Source organism: Dendrobates tinctorius, unplaced genomic scaffold (genome assembly GCF_039654945.1).
Source record: "Dendrobates tinctorius isolate UK_male_01 unplaced genomic scaffold, ASM3965494v1 ptg000003l, whole genome shotgun sequence".
NCBI lineage: Eukaryota > Metazoa > Chordata > Amphibia > Anura > Dendrobatidae > Dendrobates > Dendrobates tinctorius.
In genome coordinates, this window is record NW_027361671.1 from 2530239 (window position 1) to 2554452 (window position 24214).

A 24214-nucleotide genomic window follows, 5' to 3' on the forward strand; every position below is an offset into this window, starting at 1 on the left:
GGAAAAGAGCACAAACAGAAAGAGAGGAGGAGTGGTGCGTGTGCCAGGGAGCACTACAGAGGACCATAGCACAGAGCGCAGGAATAACAGGCAGAGACAGAGAACCGAGGAGAAAACACAAGGCAGAGCATAGCGAAGGCAAGACATGGCAGAAACAGGCAAGGCAGAGAATAACAGAAGGACTACAAGTCTAAGCAGGACAAGGACGAACATGGCAAAACAGACAAACAAAAGACAAGGCACAGGACAAGAGACGGAGTACAAGCACAGAGCGTGTGCAGAGACGCACGACAGAGAAAGTGCAAGGGCACAGAATAGAGGGAGCGCCCCACAGACCAAGCAGCCATGCAGGGACACAACACAATACTCAGGCCCTGAGCAAAGGAAGGGGTGGTCTGATATAGGGCACAGCACCTCCTCTTCCGGGTCAGGACCACGGGAGAACTTCCTAGTTCAGATGCTCCAGGATCACAGAGCGCAGTCACATGATCAGGGTTTCAGACATGACGAGATGATCACCGAACCAAACAGTGCAGGATCCTAGGAAGGACACATGATCAGAGTTTCAGACATGATGAGATGATTGCAGAACCAGACAGTGCAGGATCCTAGGAAGGACTCATGATCAGGGACTCTAGACATGACGAGAAGATCACAGAAGGCAAAGCAGAAACGCAGGCATCTTGCAGCTCAGCAGACATGAGGTGAGTGGGCACACTGCTCTAGGGAACAAGCAGGATAGCAGACAAGATATGCGCATGCACATCGCTCCAGGAGTTCTTGAGACAAAACAGACATGACAGATATGGCGGACATGACAGGTCCCTGTATAGGGGTCGGCTCCACCTGGCGCGCTCGCCCTCGGGAGCTCCAGTTCCGCGATCCAGAGGGTCCACTGTCGGACGTTGCCTTCCTTGGTCATCACAGCATAATCAGGCCATGGACCCCGCTAGTGCCTCAGCGGCCACGCAGAAAGAATTGCTCTTTTTGCGGGAGAACCAGACTAGAATAATGTCCTTCATGAAATCCATGGACACCCGGCTTTCCACCTTACAAACTACAGACCCAGGGACCGCCCCTTTGCTAGCTGGGCTCCAGCAGGAGCTCGCGCAGCAGCGTGACGCCCAGTCCCACATTCTAAGTTACATGGCGTCCATAGATGACCGACTTCTGTCTCTTCAGTCCTCTGCTGCCGCTTCGGCTCTACCTCGAGACCCCGTATCTCACCCGCCACCACGCTTAGGGAAGCCTCCCAGGTTTAGCGGCGACCCCAAGTTATGTCAGGGGTTTTTAAATCCGTGCCGGTTACACTTTGAGCTCCTGCCCCAGCAATACCCCTCTGATCGAGCCAAAGTAGCGTTTATTGTGTCCCATCTTGAGGGGGAGGCCTTAGCTTGGGTGAATCCCCTGTGGGAGAGAGATGACCCGGTGGTATCTAGAATACAGAACTTCCTGGATACTTTCCGCAGGGTATTTGACGAGCCTGGACGTGTGGCCTCCACCACTGAGGCTCTTTTCAACCTCCGTCAGGGATCTCTCACCGTAGGACAGTATGCCATCCGCTTCCGGACACTCTCTGAGCTAGGGTGGAATAATGAGGCCTTGGTTGGGGCCTTTTGGAGGGGACTCTCGAGCAAAATAAAAGATGAGCATGCCGACCGAGACACTCCAACCACCCTGGAGGATCTCATATCCCTAGCCACCCGTATAGATTTACGGTTTCAAGAACGCTCCCGAGAGTCAGTTAAGGAGAGGAGACCCTTTAGGCTATATCAAGCGCCCATTCCTCGCTCCCCTGCGTCTCCTAGTAATTCCGCTCCTGAGCCCATGCAGGAGGACCGAGTAAAGTTGTCCGAGCAACGACGCAGGGAGAGAAGGACACAGGGGCTATGCCTTTACTGCGGCGGGGCCAATCATTTTGTGCGTACCTGCCCAGAGAGGCCGGGAAACGCCTCCACCTAGGCCAGGTAAGAGAGGCCTCCCTAGGTGATACTGATTCCTCTCTGCCCCTTACCATTTCAGCTCTAATTGTTTTAGTCGAGGTGGAGTTACAAGTTGGAGCTCTTCACCGGGAAAAGATCGCCTTTTATGTCCTGCCTAAATTGTCCCACACCGTGCTCCTCGGCCTGCCATGACTACACTTACACAAGCCCGTTCTGGACTGGCGTTCTGGGGAGATCCTACGCTGGGGACACTCCTGCCATGAACATTGTTGTCGGAACCTCGTCCTGGACCACTACACGCTCCTACCGATCTTCCTGGGCTTCCCATGGCTTATCATGTGTACGCCGATGTCTTCAGCAAGAAAGAGGCAGAGACCCTGCCGCCGCATCGGTCCTACGATTGCCCAATCTAGTTGATTCCGGGAGCTACTCCCCCCCAGGGGGAGAACTTATCCACTGTCTCCTGCAGAGACCTCGGCCATGTCTGAGTACATCCGGGAAAACTTGGCCCGGGGTTTTATTCGGAAGTCATCATCTCCTGCTGGAGCAGGGTTTTTCTTCCGGAAGAAAGATGGATCCCTTCGGCCGTGTATTGACTACCGAGGCTTGAACAGTATCACAGTTAAAAATAGGTATCCTCTCCCGCTAATCCCTGAACTCTTTGACCGTTTGAGAGGGGCCTGGATCTTTACCAAATTGGATCTGCGGGGAACCTATAACTTGATCCGAATCCGTGCCGGGGACGAGTGGAAGACAGCCTTCAATACTCTGGATGGCCATTACGAGTATTTGGTTATGCCTTTTGGTCTCTGCAATGCCCCGGCGGTATTCCAGGAGTTCGTTAATGAGATCTTCCGAGACCTACTGTACTCCTACGTCGTCGTGTATCTAGACGACATCCTCGTCTTTTCACCGGACTTATCCTCCCATGGGAGGAGTGTTCGGCTGGTCCTGCAACGCCTACGGGAGAACCGACTCTATGGTAAATTAGACAAATGCCTGTTTGAGCAAACCTCATTGCCCTTCTTAGGGTATATTATCATGGACTCCGGGGTGAAGATGGACCCTGAGAAATTGTCTGCTGTACTCAAATGGCCACGTCCGATCGGAGTAAAAGCCATCCAACGGTTCCTGGGTTTCGCAAATTATTACAGGCAGTTCGTCCCTCACTTCTCTTCAGTGACCAAGCCCATCTCCGCTCTGACCCGAAAAGGGACAAAAGCAAATGTCTGGCCTTCAGAGGCCAAAGAGGCCTTTCTTGCCTTGAAACGATCCTTTGCAACAGCCCCGATTTTACATCGGCCGATAGTTAATAGGCCCTTCATCCTAGAGGTGGATGCGTCCTCCACCGGAGCAGGGGCGGTCCTTTCCCAGCGGACGTCTTCTGGCCACTTGGTGCCTTGTGGGTTCTTCTCTAAATCATTCTCTCCCGCTGAATGCAACTATTCAATTGGAGATCGGGAATTACTGGCCATTAAGATGGCTCTGGAGGAGCGGCAGCATCTTCTGGAGGGGACGGTCCATCCATTCATAATCTTCACGAACCACAAGAATTTGGCGTATCTTCAGTCTGCGCAAAGGCTCAACTCCAGGCAAGCCAGGTGGTCGTTGTATTTTTCCCGCTTTGACTTTAAACTCCATTTTCAGCCTGGGGATAGGAATACCAAGGCTGACACCCTATCCAGGTCCTTGCAATCACCTGAGACTGAGGAGGTTCCTTCATATATCATTGAGCCTGCCAAAGTTATCACCGTGGCACCCGTGACGCTCTCCCCCATTCCGCCAGGCAAGACCTTCATCCCACAGAATAATAGGTTGGAAGTGCTAGACTGGGGGCACTCCTCCAAGATTGTGGGTCACGTCGGGGTCAAGAAAACCCTCAGCCTTCTCTCTCGCTACTATTGGTGGCCTTCTCTTTGTCAAGATGTGACAGACTTCGTAGCCTCCTGCATGACTTGTGCCCAGAACAAAGTACTAAGGAGTCTGCCGTCCGACCTGCTTAACCCTCTGCCTCCTCTTGAGGCCCCTTGGTGACAGATTGGTATGGACTTCATTATTGATTTACCTCACTCTTCCGGGTGTACTACTATCCTAGTAGTGGTCGATCGCTTCTCCAAGATGGCCCATTTTGTCCTGTTGCCTGGATTACCTACAGCACCCGAGTTGGCCAAGGTCTTCATCCACTAGATCTTCAGAATTCATGGACTCCCTCAATGAATTGTCTCTGATCGAGGGGTCCAGTTTACCTCCCGATTCTGGAGAGCACTCAGCAAACTCATGGGTATATCTCTGCATTTCTCCTCCGCCTATCATCCTCAGTCCAATGGGCAAGTGGAACGGATCAATCAGGTATTGGCAGCCTACCTGCGTCACTTTTCTAACGCCCATCAAGACAACTGGGTGTCCCTCCTGCCATGGTCAGAGTTCACCCATAACAATCATCCTAATGAGTCCACCAGTAAAATGCCGGTCTTTGTGGTTTCTGGCCAGAACCCTGGTGTTCCGCTACCTTTCTCCATGCCTTCTGGTGTTCCCGCAGTGGATGCCCTCTCTTCCGAGTTTTCTCAGGTCTGGAGGGAGACCAGAGAGGCACTTGAAAAATCCAGTATCCGGATTAAGAGACATGCAGACAAGAGACGCAGGGACCTTCCGCCATACCAACCTGGCGACAAAGTCTGGCTTTCAACCAAGCATATCCGCCTAAAGATGCCTTCTTACAAACTGGGTCCCCAGTACATCGGTCCGTTTGAGGTTCTTGGACGCATTAACAACGTGGCTTATAAATTGAGGTTGCCGGCTTCACTCCGGGTCCCTAACGCCTTCCATGTCTCGCTCCTTAAACCTGTTGTTCTTAATCGGTATTGCCCTGTACCACCTCCTTCCCCTCAGCCAGTAGGGGCCGATAACATCTTTGAAGTAAGAGATATTCTTGCCATGAAAAGAGTTCGGGGGCGAACCTTCTTCCTTATCGATTGGAAGGGTTTTGGTCCTGAGGAGAGGTCTTGGGAACATAGAGGGAATGTTAATGCTCCACTTATTTTAAGGAAGTTTTTGTCTGATCTCAGGAGGGGGAGACGTAAAGGGGGGTACTGTCACGTCGGCAGCAGCGAGGTGCGCCGCCGCCTCTACTCACCTGCCCATGTCTCGCCGCACTGTGCCCGCCTCCTCCTTGCTCCCGTCCTCCCGGTGCGTGGCTGTCTTGCGCAGGCACCCTAGGCCGCGGGCGCGCGCTGTGCATGTTTCTTAACCCTGCAGTGCCTGCCCAGAGGCCCTGGCCGCCCAATCATCCAGCAGCCTATGGTATATCAGGCGTCTCCAAGATGGTAACAAATATTGTGATTCATTTTCTCCTGATACCCTTGACAAAATAAAAAAAAAAATTGTGTCCGAAGTAAAATTTTTGTGAAAAAAAGTTAAACGCTCATTTTTTCCTTCCACGTTGCTTCACTTCTTGTGAAGCACCTGAAAGGTTAATAAACTTTTTGAATGTGGTTTTGAGCACCTTGAGGGGGTGCAGTTTTTAGAATGGTGTCACTTTTGGGTATTTTCTGTCATATAGGCCCCCAAAGTGACTTCAAATGTGAGGTGGTAAATTTTGATAGAAAAATGCAAAAATCGTGCTGATGTAAAGTAGACATGTGGGAAATATTATTTAACTATTTTGTGTGACATAACGCTCTGATTTAGAGACAAAAAAATTAAAAGTTTGAAAATTGTGAAATTTTGTAATTTTTTACCAAATTTACATTTTTTCACAAATAAACACAATAAATTTTGAAGAAATTTTACCACTATCATAAAATACAATATGTCACAAAAAACCATTCTCAGAATTAGCAGGATCTGTTGATGAGTTCCAGAGTTATAACCACATAAATTGACAGTGGTCAGATTTCAAAATTAAGGCCTGGTCATAACCTACAAAGTGGCTCTGTCATTGAGGAGTTAATGTCATAATCTAATCTCTTCTCTAATTCACTTTAATTAAAAATTCCCTATTATCCCCTCTCTACTCTATCTAACTGTATTTTTTTTTACCTACTTCCTGTTTGACTCTGACAGACTCCAGTGTATGCTGGGATACTCAAGCAAGTTAACATCAGGGGTAGCTACTGTGGTCACTTCACTGCATCTGTTGTTGATTTTGTCATATGCTCAGTAGGATTTTGTCACTGTGCAATATTCTGGCAGTGCGCTCTTTTGCTGGCTTGTCACTTCTCATTAGAGCTGGGGAGGGAGCGCACTGTCACTGTGCACTGGGAAGAATATTGAACAGTTATGAGATCTTACTGATCATCCTTCAGAATTGACAACAGATGCATGCTCAGTAGGGCAGGGATTAGTCCAGCCCCTGAAACAGATGTCACTGATGCTTCATTTCAGAGTTATCAAAGTTAAGTAGGTTAACAAAATTGGTTTAAAGCAGTTAGATCGCATAATGAGGGACCAAAAGGGAATTTTTAATTAAAGTATTTAAAAAAAATTAATTATGACATTAAATAGATCGATATTTAGGATTAAAATAAATGTTCATTTTGGACCACTCCTTTAATTTTTATATTTAGGCATATTCTTCGTATGTAATGCACTCCTATATATTACCGAGTTTGTCCTCTCTCTGCAGGAATTATTGTTAATCTCACAATCATACAATAAAAGTCACCAGCTGTGCCTTATTTAATGCCTGGAGGCTGATTAATCCTGACCTTTCTCGCTGATCACCTGTAATTTCACCTTCAGCTTTTCATTTTTCATTGATGAATTATTTGCTTGTTTTATCGCTCGTTTATTTTAAGTCGTCATTCCCGCACTATTTATCCATTTAATAACAATGTACTGAAAATTCATGTGAAGCTGAGACTTGCTGTTTACTGGTAGCATTCAATATAATGGCTGGGACGTGTGGAGAACTTGTCATATTTTCTTAATTTTATCTCCTACAGTGAAACCATCATGTTTCTTCATGAAATCTTTCACCAAGGACTCAAGGCGAGAATTACTAATTGGCCAACTTTAATTTTAGGTATGTGAATCTGATTTGTAGTGCTGTAAACAATAAATGAATTAGGGCTGCCAAGTTGAATTGCTATTTTATCCATGTATTTTATTTTTTTATTATGCTTTGCTTATAAAGCACCATCATATTCCACAGCACTATACAGACATTATCATCACTGTCACCATTGGGGCTCACAATCTGAATTCCCTATCAGTATATCTTTGGAGTTCGGGAGCCAGAGAATCTGGAGGAAATCCATACAAACATGAGAATATGCAAACTCCTTGCAGATGTTGTCCTTAGTTGGATTTGAACTTGGCCCTCAGCACTGCAAAGCTGCAGTGCTAACCACTGAGCCACCATGCTGTCCCAATAATGTATATTCCTGTGTACAGTGTCTTAAAAGGGTGTGTGTCGGCTCAAACTGACAGTATGTACTAAGTCCATAGCTTTGTAGGGGATATAAAGCCATTATAGTCACAATTTTTGGTCGGTGTCACACACTTATGAAACACAGGACTGTTCGTGTATCAGAAAACATGGCTGGACTGCCGTGTCTCCCAACCGGAGTTATCTGCTTATTAGCAATATATACGTCGGTCTCTTCTATCTGTGCCCCGCAGTCCTCACTGGAGATTGACAGTACTGGCTTGCCTCCCGCAAACCAGCGCTGTCAGACCCCATTGGGCGCACCAAGGGTGCACGGAGCTCCCTAATAACATATCCGAATAAATTTCCAGTTTAGAACACTAAAGGTGCGATTTATAGAAGGTTTATATCAACTACAAAACTATGTGCTTAATTTTTACTGTCCATTTGGGCTGACAGACGCCTGTTAGGATTCTTGATTCATTTTGAAGTATGTCTTGTGTTGGCTGAGATTGCCTTTTTTTGTCACTGAATTATATATCATTTCTTTTTCTAATGACCAATCTGTTGCTCAAGATGAAGTGATTGAGGAAGTTAATTTGTCAAGTATCAGGCTGACGCTTTCTGAAGTAATGCACTTCCATTTCGCCAAGACACTATTAATTTTATAATTGGAGCTTTCCTGTTCCAGTTTTCCCAAGGCGAAACTATTTTCCCCACTTCATATTTAAAAGCCTAAAAAGCTTAGAACTCTATAGTAGATAGCATTTCTTCTGAACTAGGAAAAAAATACCCGATGACTAGCTGGTGTCATATAGAAAGTCTTTTGTTGTTCTAATCAGCTATTTCTTACTTTATCTGACCCAGGAAAAAGTAGGAGCCAATATACCGTATATACTCGAGTATAACTCGATCCGAGTATGAGTCGACCCCCCTAATTTTGCCACAAAAAACTGGGAGAACTTATTGACTCGAGTATAAGTCTAGGGTGGGAAATGCTCCATAGATTATTCCCCCATATGGTGTCCCCAGAAGAAGCTCCATAGATTATTCCCCATATGCTGCCCCCATAAGAAGCTCCTTAGATTGTTCCCCCATATGTTGCCCCCATAAGAAGCTCCTTAGATTATGCCCCCATATGCTGCCCCCATAAGAAGCTCCTTAGATTATGCCCCCATATGCTGCCCCCATAAGAAGCTCCTTAGATTATGCCCCCCATATGCTGCCCCCATAAGAAGCTCCATAGATTGTTCCCCCATATGCTGCCCCCATAAGAAGCTCCATAGATGATTCCCCCATATGCTGCCCCCATGCTGCTGCTGCATGTAAAAATAAAAAATGACATACTCACCTCTCCGTCGCTGGGTGTCAGATTCTCACCTGTCCTGCGTCCATGGCTGCTCCCCGCTATCTGCCACGTCATCAGTCAGTGACGTTCAGACTGCAGGGGGCGCGGCGCGCACTAACCACGTCACCGCGCCCTCTGCTGTCTGAAGTCACTGACCGATGACAGACACAGACAGCAGCAAGCAGCCATGGACGCAGGACAGGTGAGTATCGCTATACTTACCCGTCCTGACGCTGTGTCTTGAGCCCCCAGCTTCTCCGCGCTCTCTCTTCCTGCCTTCACCGGTCACGTGGTACCGCTCATTAAAACTCATGAATATGCGCATATTCATGAGTTTTAATGAGCGGCACCACGTGACCGCTGAAGGCAGGAAGAGAGAGCACGGGGAGAAGCTGGGGGCTCAAGACACAGCGTCAGGACGGGTAAGTATGACCTGACACTCCCGACCCCCCGGTGTATATGACTCGAATATAAGACGAGAGGGGGACTTTCAGCCCAATTTTTGGGGCTGAAAATCTCGACTTATATTCGATTATATACGGTAGCTGTCTTTATTGCTCCCATAGGAGTTTATCTTACACCTATACATGAGTACATGTGACTGTATTGTGGTGCTGCACTCATCTATTCATTACTGTACATGTGACTGGATTGTGGTGCTGCGCTCAGCTTTGATTGCTTGCTCTCTGTTGTTTATTCGCGCACATATGATGGATTGTTATGCTGCGCTCAGTTATCCATTACCGTACAGTTCATTGAATTGGGTTGCTGCACTCAGATATCAGTTATTGCATGTGTAATGCCAGTGATGCACTCTTCTGCCATAGACCCTCACACCATGTGGTGTGCGGATGTTACCACTTCGTTATGGCAGGAACAAAAGTAAAAGAAAAAGTACAGGTGCTTCTCACAAACTTAGAATATCATCAAAAAGTTAATTTATTTCAGTTCTTCAATACAAAAAGTGAATCTCATATAGAGTCATTACAAACAGAGTCATGTATTTCAAGTGTTTATTTCTGTTAATGTTGATGATTATGGCTTACAGCCAATGAAAACCCAAAAGTCATTATCTCTGTAAATTAGAATACTTTATAACACCAGCTTGAAAAATTATTTTAAAATCCGAAATGTTGGCCTACTGAAATGTATGTTCAGTAAATGCACTCAATACTTGGTCGAGGCTCCTTTTGCATGAATTACTGCATCAATGCGGCGTGGCATGGAGGTGATCAGCCTGTGGCACTGCTGAGGTGTTATGGAAGCCCAGGTTGCTTTGATAACAGCCTTCAGCTCGTCTGCATTGTTGGGTTTGGTGTGTCTCATCTTCCTCTTAACAATACTCCAAAGATTTTCTATGGGGTTAAGGTCAGTCAAGTTTGCTGGCCAATAAAGCACAGTGATATTGTTGTTTTTAAACCAGGTATTGGTACTTTTGGCAGTGTGGACAGGTGCCAAGTCCTGCTGGAGAATGAAATTTCCATCTCCAAAAAGCTTGTCGGCAGAGGGAAACATGAAGTGCTCTAAAATTTCCTGGTAGACGTCTGCACTGACTTAGGTCTTGATAAAACACAGTGGACCTACGCCAGCAGATGACATGGCTCCCCAAACCATTACTGATTGTGGAAACTTCACACTAGACCTCAAGCAGCTTGGATTGTGTGCCTCCCCACTCTTCCTCCAGACTCTGAGACCTTGATTTCCAAATGAAATGCAAAATTTACTTTCCTGGAGGAGTGTGTCAATGACTGCCTTCTGGACATCTGTCAAGTCAGCAGTCTTCCCCATGATTGTGGAGCCTGCTAAAGCAGGGACCCTTTTAAATGCTTAGGAAGCCTTCACAGGTGTTTCTTGTGAATTATTCTAATTTACTGAGATAATGAATTTTGGGTTCTAATAATAATAATATTTTTTATATAGCGCTAACATATTCCGCAGCGCTTTACAGTTTTGCACACATTTTCATCACTGTCCCCGATGGTGCTCACAATCTAAATTCCCTATCAGTATGTCTTTGGAGTGTGGGAGGAAACCGGAGTGCCCGGAGGAAACCCACGGAAACACGGGGAGAACATACAAACTCCTTGCAGATGTTGTCCTTGGTGGGATTCGAACCCAGGACTCCAGCGCTGCAGCGCTAACCACTGAGCCGCCGTGCTGCCCTTCTCATTGGCTGTAAGCTATAATCCTCAACATTAGCAGAAATAAACACTTGATATAGATCACTCTGTTTGTGATGACTCTATATAATATGAGTTTCACTTTTTGTATTGAAGAACTGAAATAAATTCACTTTTTGATGATATTCTAATTTTGGGAGAAGCACCTGTAGCTCGTGACGCCAGGGTGCACTGTATTCACTTCCATTTCCTGGTAGTGTGATGATATCTATTGCACCCGATTGTCCGGAAAAACAGAGAGGTCAATAGGCTATTGATAAGCTTTACTTGTTGCATACAAAGAGGTAAATCCAGACAAATGGATTCAGCAGAGATTCAATTTTAATGCAGCAAGCACAGTTATTTTCCAGTTTAGTAATGCAGGTACATAAATGGTGCAGAGTTCTGCTTATATGCACAGTCTCACACAATTGTACAGGAGCTCGGAGTTTCCTTACCTGCTCCTCCAGCTTTAAAGACACTACATGTCCTCACACAAGATGTCCTCTCCAAGCGCTAAGCGCAGGATCTGGTCATGTGGTCTAACCATGTGATCTTATTGCCATATATGGAAAACAGGGCTGAATTGAACTCTTTAGTAATCTCCTGGTAGAACATAATCAGTCCATCACTTTTATACATATATAAACCACTTCTATGTACTGGATTCTAAGGTACATTATCTACAAAGGAAATGTGAACATTGTACAAACATGATAAGGTAGCTGATAGCTCTGCTACATCTTTAAGGTACATGCATAACAACTTTGGGGCATTGCTCATGTAATACTGGATTGAGTTACTGTGCATAGTTACACACTAGTTGTTTCCAGCACTGATTTCTTTCATTCATGCACAGTAATTGATGTAGCGTTGAGGTCGCACATGCAAGACAGCAGGTGCTTGTACATATGGAGTTAATTTCCATTAACAATTACTACAAACATTACTGTTACACAAATCCCTGCTGGATGCAAATCCTCCTGACTGCTCACAAGCAAAGTATCAATGAATATCAGTTTCTCTGTGTGATATAGTGGACATTACTAATAAGAGCTGTAGCGTAAGCAGGTTGCAGAATGCAATGACAGACCGAAGGCAAAGCAAGGGTTAACAAATTAACAGTTTAATTGAACAAGGGATTAATTTCTCACAGGGAGACAACTGATTAAGGGGAAAAATATGCAGAAAAATAAGTGCAGAATGAGAACAGTCTTTTCAGAGATAACTTATTGTGTCCTAGGTACTCCTACACAGCAGATGATCCCACAGGGAGTTGCAGCGTCAGCCACGGCTGAAATGTTGTCCAGAGGTGGATCCTTCACACGGCGGTCCGTCTTCTGGTGGCAGCGGTTGGTGTCTGGTACCTTCCGCTGAGCCCCTAGTCCATGAATTTCTGTGGCCGAAATAAAGAGGGCCCCAGCGTCTGTCAGGTCCTGATTGCACCTGCCGAAGTTCACTGACAAGGAGGGCCGCAAGTAGTATTTCTTGATACACCCACTGTGATCACGGTACTGGAGCGCACAGCTACTTTCTTCCCAAAGATCCTGCAAGTGGCACCAGGAGCTGGCGCACAAAGCCCTTTGCAGCGCTGGTGCTCAAGATAAGGAGCACCCTGCTTTACTTGCCATCCACTCGCGCCAAAACCGACTGCTTCCGCTTGCTCTGTGGCTTAGCCACGCCCCCTACTTCTGGTCTTTTATTCTATCACCCAGACAACAAAGGAGACAGTTCCGGACCCGGCACAGGACAGGGACCCGCAGCCCGGTTCTTCCTTACAGTAGCTCCCATAACAATTTCTATCATTCAGAATTCTACAATGGTGCTTGTGGACAGTGAGAGCTTGGGGCCCCTGTGCAAAAAATGTGTCTGGGCCCCCCTCCTTTTATGGTGACAAAGCTAGAGATTATATATATATATATATATATATATATATATATACACACTCACTGGCCACTTTATTAGGTACACCATGCTAGTAAGGGGTTGGACCCCCTTTTGCCTTCAGAACTGCCTCAATTCTTCGTGGCAGAGATTCAACAAGGTGCTGGAAGCATTCCTCAGAGATTTTGGACCATATTGACATGATGGCATCACACAGTTGGCGCAGATTTGTCGGCTGCACATCCCTGATGCGAATCTCCCGTTCCACCACATCCCAAAGATGCTCTATTGGATTGAGATCTGGTGACTGAGGAGGCCATTTGAGTACAGTAAACTCATTGTCATGTTCAAGAAACCAATCTGAGATGATTCGAGCTTTATGACATGGCGCATTATCCTGCTGAAAGTAGCCATCAGATGTTGGGTACATTGTGGTCATAAAGGGATGGACATGGTCAGCAACAATACTCAGGTAGGCTGTGGCGTTGCAACGATGCTCAATTGGTACCAAGGGGCCCAAAGAGTGCCCAGAAAAAATTCCCCACACCATGACACCACCACCACCAGCCTGAACCGTTGATTCAAGGCAGGATGGATCCATGCTTTCATGTTGTTTACGCCAAATTCTGACCCTACCATCCGAATGTCGCAGCAGAAATCGAGACTCATCAGACCAGGCAACGTTTTTCCAATCTTCTACTGTCCAATTTCGATGAGCTTGTGCAAATTGTAGCCTCAGTTTCCTGTTCTTAGCTGAGAGGAGTGGTACCCAGTGTGGTCTTCTGCTGCTGTAGCCCATCTGCCTCAAAGTTCGACGCACTGTGCGTTCAGAGATGCTCTTCTGCCTACCTTGGTTGTAACGGGTGGCAATTTGAGTCACTGTTGCCTTTCTATCAGCTCGAACCAGTCTGCCCATTCTCCTCTGACCTCTGGCATCAACATGGCATTTCCGGCCACAGAACTGCCGCTCACTGGTTTTTTTTTTTCTTTTTCGGACCATTCTCTGTAAACCCTAGAGATGGTTGTGCGTGAAAATCCCAGTAGATCAGCAGTTTCTGAAATTCTCAGACCAGCCCTTCTGGCACCAACAATCATGCCACGTTCAAAGGCACTCAAATCACCTTTCTTCCCCATACTGATGCTCGGTTTGAACTGCAGGAGATTGTCTTGACCATGTCTACATGCCTAAATGCACTGAGTTGCCGCCATGTGATTGGCTGATTAGAAATTAAGTCTTAACACACAGTTGGACAGGTGTACCTAATAAAGTGGCCAGTGAGTGTATATATATATATATATATATATATATATATACAGTGTGTATATATATATATATATATATATATACAGTATATATAATTATACAGTTGTGCTCTAAAGTTTACATACCCCAGCAAAATTTTTGCTTTCTTGGTCTTTTTCAGATAATATGAATGATAACACCAAAGTTTTTCTCCACTCATGGATAGTGGTTGGGTGGTGCCATTTATTGTCACACTTTTGTGTTTTCTATTTATAAGTCATAATGACAACCCAAAACATCCAAGTGACCCTGATCAAAAGTTCACATACCCTGGTGATGGCCTGATAACATGCACAGAAGTTGATACAAATGGGTTTGACTGGCTACTAAAGGTAACATCCTCACCTGTGACCTGTTTGCTTGTAATCAGTGTGTGTGCTTAAAAGCTGAGTGAGTTTCTGGGATCCAGACTCTTGCATCTTTCATTGAGCCACTGACGTTTCTGGATTGTGAGTCACGGGGAAAGCAAAAGAAGTGTCAATGGATCTACGGAAAAAAGGTAGTTGAACTGTATAAAACAGGAAAGGGACACAAAAAGATATCCAAGATATTGATAATGCCAGTCAGCAGCGTTCAAATTGTGATTAACAAATGGAAAGTCAGGAGCTCTGTAAAAACAAAACCACGGTCAGGTAGACCAACAAAAATTTCATCCAGAACCGCCAGGAAATTTGTTCAGGATGCAAAGGAAAACCCACAAATAACATCAACTGAAATATTGGACTCTCTGAAAACTAGCGGTGTGACTGTTTCAAGATGCACAATAAGGAGGCTCTTGAAGAAAAATGGGCTGCATGGTCGAGTCACCAGAAGAAAGCCATTACTGCGCAAATGCCACAAAGTATCTTGTCTACAATACGCAAAACAGACAAGCCTCAAAACTTCTGCAATATGGTAATTTGGAGTGATGAGGCCAAAAGTGAACTTTTTGGCCACAACCATAAGCATTACATTTGGAGAGAGGTCAACAAGGCCTATGATGAAAGGAACACCACTTCTACTGTAAAGCACGGAGGTGGATCGCTGATGTTTTGGGGATGTGTGAACTACAAAGGTACAGGAAACTTGGTCAAAGTTGAAGGAAAGATGAATGCAGCACGTTATCAGCAAATACAGGAGGCAAATTTGCAATCAGCGCGGAAGCTGCGCATGGGACGTACTTGGACGTTCCTACAAGACAATGATCAAAAAACATAAGGCCAAGTCTACCTGTCATTGGCTACAGCAGAACAAATTGAAGGTTCTGGAGTGGCCATCTCAGTCTCATGACCTCAATATCATTGAGCCACTCTGAGGAGATCTCAAGTGCGCAGTTCATGCTAGACAGCCAAGGAATTTACAGGAACTGGAGGATTTTTGCTAAGAAGAGTGGGCAGCTTTACCATCTGAGAAAATAAAGAACCTCATCCACAACTACCACAAAAGATTTCAAGCTGTCATTAATGTTAGAGGGTCCAAAACACGATATTAAGAAATGGGGTATGAGAAACTTTTGATCAGGGTCATTTGGATGGTTTTGGTTGTCTTTATGATTTAAAAAGAGAAAACACAGTGATTGGCCAATAAATGGCTTCACCAAACCACTAACCATGATTGGAGAAAAAGTTTTGGTGTTATCATTCATATTAAACAGCACAAAAAGGCAGCAACACTTACCTGCCCAGATTTTGGAACAAATGCACTACAGGGTGCAGCCAGCCCATAAAACAAGATGTTAGCAACACAGGTGCAAAATACCAGATCAACAGCCACTCTCAACCTACCCATTCCTGGAGGGGGTGACTGCCCAGTATACAATTGCAGACTAAAAGGCCCGCATAGGGCATTGTTCACACAAGGGTTCTGCATAGTGTCTGGTTCACAGCCTATTAGTCACGCCCCTTTGAGTCTTCTTTAGCTTTAGTGGCTTTGCTAATTAGTTTAGTGTTTTCATTCATATTCTCTGAAAAAAAATCCAAGAAAGCAAAAATTCTGCCGAGGTAGGTAAACTTATCACTGTCCCTTATTATACAGTGCCCTCTCTTGTTATGTACAGCTCCTTACATATTGTATTATTTATAGCTCCCCCTGTCTTTATTATGTATTAGATATATAATGCAAAGACTGCTGATGGAGCATGACAAAGCTTCTTTTCTAATGGAGGAGCTGATGGACTGGTCTTCTGGTCTCCGGCTGCTCCATCAGCCGTCATTTTATATCTAACAAGAGACAACTATTTAATAAAGAAAGGGTGCTGTGATTAAGAAAAATAACAAGAATACACTATGTAAGGGACTGCATTCTACACAACAGCAGAGTAAGCTATCTAATAATGGATGACACCATATATAACTAGAGTGGGTAGGTACGTAATAAGGGACGGTGATATACATAATAAAAGAGGAAACTATGTAACTAAGGACAGCACTGTACATAATAAATGAGTACACTATATTCTAAGAGACTGTGATGTACATAATAAGTGAGTGCACTATATACTAAGGGACTGTGCTATACACAATATGTGAGTACACTATTCACTAAGGGACTGTGCTATACATAATAAGGCTATATTCCTGTATCTGTGTGAAGGGTCATGTGCTGCTTGCTTTTTCAGATGCAATGAGCATGTCCTATTCTGATCCTCAAAATTGGATCAGAACAGGACATTCTTTGGTCCTCACGGATCTAGTTCCCAGAGCTGTGATTTTCACGGATGTGTGAATGGACCTATAAAACTCTACGAGTCGGTGTGCTTTCTGATAATAGAAAAAAATAAATCTGGCAGCACACACATCACACAAATGTGAGAATGTGGCCTAAGGGATTTTACAGATAATATTATCACCTCAAGTCACACAGAACAGATACAGAATAATTTTTATATCAAGGCATTTTCTGCTGACGTCTCATCTTATTAGAGGAGTTTTCTGCTGTTTCTTCTTCATCTGTTCAGACCTTCATGTCGACATCTCCCTGCTGTGACTAGTCTTGTCACAATGATCATCACAGCCCTAAAAATAACAAGGTCAAATACATTGTATAGATACATGTCTCACCATTAACATACTATTGGCCACACACCAATCAAAATGTAAAGTGATAAGCAGCGCTGTTCCCACCCATTAACTATAATCTCTGCTGCTCAGTAATATAAATTATTCAGTCTGTGACCAGGGCTGTGGAGTCGGTAAGCCACAGTTGCGACTCCGACTCCTGGATTTTATCAGGCTCCGACTCCGACTCCGACTCCGGCTCCGACTCCGACTCCTTCATAAATGGCCAATTCATAACAACAAATTTACTGTTGTAAAATATTAAACATCGTGCTTATTCAGTTTCTCACCATCATATAAGTAATCAGACCACTTAGAGCAAAAACTACATTTATTAGAATACAATTAGAATATAGCAAATAACTTTTATAAACTTTTCTAAACTGTAAGTAAATATGCAATAAACACTTTTATGCAGTTAATAAGAAGAAATCTATAAATTTGTCCTCAGAAAAAGTATTGCCTCTGTCAGATCCTCCTTCATGGATGCCCTCAAATCTGATCTAATTATTTTGAGAGCAGAGAACAACCTCTCTACACTAACTTGTGTTGGTGGCAAAGCAGTAACCACTCGGGCAACATCTCTGACAATGTCAGGATACAGAGGAATCGCTTGTTGCACTGTTATTTTTGATGAACGGTCAAATTTCTCAATTTCTTTTAGTGCACATGAAAAATTCTGCTGAAATGTACTGGCTGTGTTCCTTGATGGGGATGACTCTTGTTCTATGCGGGAACGCTTTGCACGGTCCTTGTGATCCAAATATTTTTCGAAATTAAATTCTTCATCAGTTGATCATGAGGGTGAAGATGTGGCAGGACGACCAAATTCTTCTTGTTCCTCCTGACTGTTCTGCAACCCTTTCATCCTTGCTGCTATTTCAAACAGAGCTTCTTTTCCTTTACTTAGCTGTTGATCATCTAGAAGAATCCGATGCATTGGGTCTACATAAACAGCTGCCAAAAGAATGTTATTTTGTAATAGTAGCTCCTCTCTCCGTTTCATTGATGTAGCAATGCCACTTGCAATTAACCCTCCTCTTTGGGACAGGCGAAACATCAGGTTCTTCCACTCCTTTAAGAAAATACCTGGAGTTAAGTCCTCTGCTTGTAATTTTTTAGTCACTGTAAATGGGTGCTCTAGCAATTTTTCCAGCTCATTCACCTGATTCCACTGACTTTCATTTAGCGTCAGTTGAGGGTTAGCCATGTCTACAAGAAAGGTTTTCAGTTCAACCAAGCGCTGAATCATTAAGTAAGTACTGCCCCATCGTGTGGCTTGATCAATAATTGCCCCTTTTCCAGCACGTCTCTTCAAAATTGAGTCAACTTTAGGGGTTCTGGCAACAGTAGCCAATTTTCTCACCTTGCCAATCAGTGCAGCAGCATGTCCTTCTTGCAGACTGTCTCTTATAGCCAGCTGTAGCGTATGCACAACACAGCGCGTGTGATGAATGAAAGAACATATTGACACAGTTTCAACAAGATCATCTAAACTATCATGTTGCTGTTCATCTGAAGCAACTTCAGTTTGCTCCTCAGTTACAATACTGTGTTCCTCTATTTCAAACATTTCTGTGTCTGTGGACCCAGAATGTTCTTCTAGCTGCTGGTCACCATCATTACTCTCATTCATTAGCTTAATAGTACTTATCATATTTGAAGCATTGTCAGTTACGACAGAAAGAACTTGCTCTTTTTTAAGTTCATAGTCTTCCAGAACCTTTTCCACCAAGACCTGGAGAAACTCACTGGTGTGATGAGCTTTGGTGTCTTTTACTGCCAATGTCTTGGTAACTATTTCATTTTTGTCACAAACAAATCGGACATTGATGGCAAAATAGTTCACTCTGTGACGTGTGCAGGCATCCATTTTAAGAAACAGAAAGCGTCCCTTTAGAGTTTTTTTAAGTTCTTCCTTTTGTTTAAAAGCTTCTTCGATTACTAATTTTCTAATACTCTCTCTCTCCAGAGAAACACCAAGCTTGCGGGCCATTTCCCCATTCAGACACATAAAAGCTGGTCGTGAAAATAATGAAATAGGCACACTATCCTTTACAACAAGCTCTATGATCTGTTTTTTAAATGTATCTACTGTCATTGTCACAGTAAGGCTACTTTCACACTTCAGGTTTTCGGTGTCAGGCGCGATCCGGCGTCGTGCCGGAACGCCGGATCTGGCAAATGTTTAGTAAAACCGGATGTGACGGATCCGGTTTTCTGCCGGATCCGTCTTTTTCTTGACAGACAAAACCGGATCCGTCTCATCCGGTTCATCCGTTTTTCTATCCGTTTTTCGACGAATTACGCCGGATCCGGTTTTTAAAATTGACCCTTGTGGCCTTCCGAACGGGATTGGCTACTGGAAAACTATATATAGCATGTTCCTACAGCCCTTCTTTGACAGGTTGTAGAGGAGAAAGTGCAGGTTGGAGAGAAGAGCAAGTTACTGGCGAAGATGGATGTTGTCATTGGAAATATTTTGAAGAATTTGGCGGATTTTATAGCGGAGGCGAATCGTTTGAGGGTGATTGTTCTGGAGAAGGAGAGAGCGAGACAGCAGCGCATCAGGCATCGTAGACGACGTTTGTGGATCCACCCCATCACAGCCAAGAGAATGACGCGTGGGGTCTATTCTACACTCTGCATGGACCTTCGACGAAACCCGGATAAATTTTTTGGATATGTTAGGATGAAAATGGAGAATTTTGATTACTTGGTGGAGCGCATTGCACACCTCATAAGAAAAGCGGACACCTATTGCCGCTTCTCTGTTTCACCCACAGAGCGTCTGATGGTGACTTTAAGGTAAGCCACATTTATTGGATGTGATCGCATCAGAGCACACTTTCACTGCAATCTTGTTGGTGGTAGTTTGTATCTCCAAGTGTTATAGCTCAGTTTTGGTATGTAATGCTGTGATTTAAAACTAATTTATTGTTTTTTAATTCCCCACAGATTTCTTGCAACTGGAGAATCCCTTTCGTCACTGCATTTCCAGTACAGACTCGGGATTTCCACCATATCTGGAATAGTGAAGTACACATGCCGTGCACTGTGGGACTCCTTAGCTGAAGAGTTTTTACCAGACCCCACAACAGAGAGGTGGATTGAAATTGCTGACAAGTTTCAACAGATATGTCAGTTTCCCAACTGCTTGGGCGCTGTGGACGGGAAACATATCCGCATTGTAAAGCCAGCTGGATCGGGATCGGAATATTTCAATTACAAGAAATATTTTTCAATTGTCCTCATGGCCATCGCTGACGCGGAATACAAATTTATTGCGGTTGATATTGGGGCCTATGGCCGCTCCAATGACTCTCAAGTTTTCAAACTGTCTGCCATGGGGCGTAAACTGTATGGAAACACCTTCCAGTTCCCACCACCTAGACCGCTGCCGCAAACATCTGGTCCACCTATGCCATTTGTCTGTGTAGGGGATGAAGCCTTCCAGCTGTCAGAACACCTTTTGAAACCGTACTCTAGCAGAGGATTGACAAGACCAAAACGCATTTTTAATTACCGCCTCACAAGAGCAAGAAGAATGGTTGAATGTACCTTTGGTATTCTGACAGCCAAATGGTGGGTCCTATTGACTGCGATCAACCTCAAGACAGAAACTGTGGACGAGGTGATCAAAGCGTGCGTGGTACTCCACAATTTTGTTATCTGCAAGGAACCCATTTCCATTGAGGACACCTCTGAAGAAACCACCTTGCAAGATTACCATGACATTACCACTAGAAGTTCTGTGACGGTTTCAGTAATGAGGGACAATTTTGCACTATACTTTGTCACCTCAAGGCAGAGTACACTGGCAGGATGACAGAGTGTGAAAGATTTGTGCCCAACCAAACTTGTGTACCTTCTGTACCAACAGTATATACCTTTGCCAACCAAAGTTGGCTATCTTGTCATGGTCTCTATTTTTAGCTTTAGGCCACAGGTGTGTACCTGGTTGTGTTTTATGCAAAGTATTTCACCTTTTAACAAAAGTTGTGTACATTGTTATGAAATCACCAACAATAAACACAACTTTTTAGGTGAAATACTTTGCTTCAAACACAACCAGGAACACAACTGTGGCAAAAAGCTAAAATTTACCCACAGTTATATACCTAGTTTTGAATACCATTTCACCTTTTAAATACCCTGTATTTAACCTTTTTCGCCGCAGAAAGAAATGACAGACAACCAGTGTAAAATAATTTAACTTTTATTGAAAAATGTTTTTTTTAGTAAACTTTTTTAAAATTTTAATAAACTTGTTTAATAAAGCTTTGAAACCATAAAACTGGTCATTTTTATTTAAATACACACATTATAAATCTGTGTAGTGTGTGGTGGAAATACTGCTGTAGGGGCTGCGGGACACTTCGACACTGGGAGTGTGGAGAGAGGACTGGGATCGTGGTGGGGAAGGAACAGTTAGAGGTGAAGGTGTGGAAAAAACTACAGAATGGGTGGACATGTGGGAAGCAGAAGAGGTGGTGGGTGGTGGAGTGGAGGGTTGGGCAGGGACTGTAGGAGCAGATGATGTTGATGGAAAGTGGTATGGGGAAGGAGTTTGGTATGGGGAAGGAGTTTGGTACGGGGCAGGTTGCTGGAAGTGGGGAGATGTCTGGTACGGGGCAGGTTGCTGGAAGTGGGGAGATGTCTGGTACGGGGCAGGTTGCTGGAAGTGGGGAGATGTCTGGTACGGGGCAGGTTGCTGGAAGTGGGGAGATGTCTGGTACTGGGGAGGTTGCTGGTACTGGGGAGTTTGCAGGTACTGGGGAGGTTGCTGGTACTGGGGAGGTTGCTGGCACTGGGGAGGTTGCTGGCACTGGGGAGGTTGCTGGTACTGGGGAGGTTGCTGGTGCTGGGGAGGTGGATGGTGCTGGGGAGGTGGATGGTGCTGGGGAGGTGGATGGTATGTAATAGGAGGGGGAGGATGGAAAGTGGCTGGAGGGGGTGTAGATGTAATAGGAGGGGGAGGATGGAAAGTGGCTGGAGGGGGTGTAGATGTAATAGGAGGGGGAGGATGGAAAGTGGCTGGAGGGGGTGCAGGTGGAGGAACTACTGTGGTGGGAGGAGGAGGTTGGGAGGTAACTTGCTGGAGAGCAGCGTGGCATGAATGCATTACATGCATCTGCTGGGCAGGAGAGAGCGTTTCCATGCGCTCCACAACAGACCTGAAAAAGGTGTGGTTTGGCGAAGATCTTGCTTCTGAATGCATAGTTTGCAGAAGTGTCTTCACCTCCAGAATGCTGGAGTTGATCTGCTGATAGCCTGCGGAGATTTGCTCTGACAAGACTTTTAGACAGTTCTGGAAAGATGCATTCAGATGCAAGAACTCTGGCGCATAAGTCTTTTCCTGACCCCTCTGCCGCTGCCGCCCAGTACCCGCAGGTGTACTAGAGGTGGCAGGGGCAGAAGGGTGGGGTAAAGGGAAAGCGATCTCCTCACCAGCATCTTCATGTATTGTAGGCGGCCACGATGCTCCTGTGCTGGTGGATGGGACAGATGGGTCGAATGTGTGGGAAGGCTGGGAAGGTGCAGATGTACCGGGGCGGTCGAAGTGTCCCTCGGTGCCGGTCTCCTCAGGGATCGCCTCAGAAGGGTCCAATCGTGCAGGCTCCCGAGTGCTGCTCACCGTGCTGTGGAATAAAGAGAAAAAAAAACAATTAAAATAGTGACATGGTATGGCCCTGGCTGAAAAAAAAAAGTTACATCTAAACATTTTTTTGTCACATGTGGTGTGTAATATTTACCTTCTGGTGAGCATTGTCTCCCGGAGGAACGACAGGGCTCGTGCGTACTTGTACTTGCTCCTGCGTCCTCCAGATCCACTCGGGGCCCGCATCTCTTTATTGAACTCCTTCTTGAAACGATCCCTCACAGACCGCCACCGCTTCACAATTCTCTCCCCTGAAACGAGAAAGGACAAAGTGGTTAGTATACAACATCAGTGTTTCCCAAACTCCAGTCCTCATGGTCCCCAGGGGTCATGTTTTCAGGATTTCCAAAGTAAATAGAAATCCTGAACACATGATCCGTGGGGACCACGAAGACTGGAGTTCGGAAAACACTGGTTTAAATCAAGCAACCGGTACTGTATATACTTACGCTCTTTAATCTGGGCCCGAGCTTCGAGGTCCTCCCAGCGGTCCACAAGGAGCGAACAGATTTCCTCCCAGAGTCGTCGGGTAACGATCAGGTCAGCGTGGCGTCGGTCAGCCATATTCCAGAGCGGCTCCCTTTCTCTGACGAGATCGATGAGGCGGTCCACATCAATCCCTCCATCCTCACCGTCAGAGTCGGGAGCACGCTGTGAAGGCTGTTAAAGAAAAAGACAAAAATAACATAATTAGCCTCCACAAAAGAAATTAAATAAAAAGTGCAAAAAAAACAAAGCAAAAATATTTATACTTACACGCTGGTGACCGCCGCGTTGCTGTCGCCGACGACCCTGGGAGGCACTGCGAGGACCTCTTGGCCGAGCACCAGATTGGGAAGACTAGAGAAGAAAACAAAAAATGTTATGTCTTTGGATGTAGGCATTTGTTTGCTGTGTGTGGTCTGCAGAACATTGTTTTCTATGTGTTGTGTGTAGTGTGATGTTGTGTTTCTGCGTTTGATGCAAAAAACTTACCAATTGTGAGCCCACTCCAAGTGTCTGTCCACCCCTTCCTTCTTCTTCTGGGAGCTCCTCTTCATCTTGTGATTCCTGTTTTGAAATAAAAGGCAATGAATACACATATATTACAGAGATGATGGATTTTGGAAATAAAAACTTACCGTCAAACGCTGACGATGCGAGGGAGGGCTCCCAGAAGATGTGCTGTCTTCCTCATGGCCAGACTCCATGGCTGTGGGTGGTGTTTCTGCTGCTGCCATTGCTGCTGCTGCTGCATCTATTGGGCGGCTGTTGAATAAAGAGAAACAAAGGGCCAATGAATATCTTGATATTCCATAGCCCTAGTTTGGAGGAATGGGGGATTTGATAATTACCGTCTCTCATCTGCTGCTGGACTCCCCTCCCGTTGTTCAGCATGCTGCTCCATTTGGGGTGGTGCTGATGGTGCTGCTGCTGCAGATGTCTGCTGCCTTCTCCTGCTCCTGGTTCTTGGCTTGGGTGGCATGTTGGGTGTGGCTGAGGGTCCCATTGTCTTGCTTTTATATATGTCCT

At 45.1% G+C, this 24214-nt stretch overlaps 1 protein-coding gene across 2 annotated transcripts in view; it reads left to right on the top strand.

Annotated features, from left to right (window-relative positions):
• Nucleotides 1-24214, top strand: part of RASGRF2 (Ras protein specific guanine nucleotide releasing factor 2) — a 469786-nt gene that overhangs the window by 237578 nt on the left and 207994 nt on the right. For both annotated transcript variants that reach the window (XM_073581445.1, XM_073581523.1), the window contains exon 6: nucleotides 6887-6966. In XM_073581445.1, the coding sequence (XP_073437546.1) occupies nucleotides 6887-6966 (80 nt within the window). The remainder of the gene's footprint in view (nucleotides 1-6886; nucleotides 6967-24214) is intronic.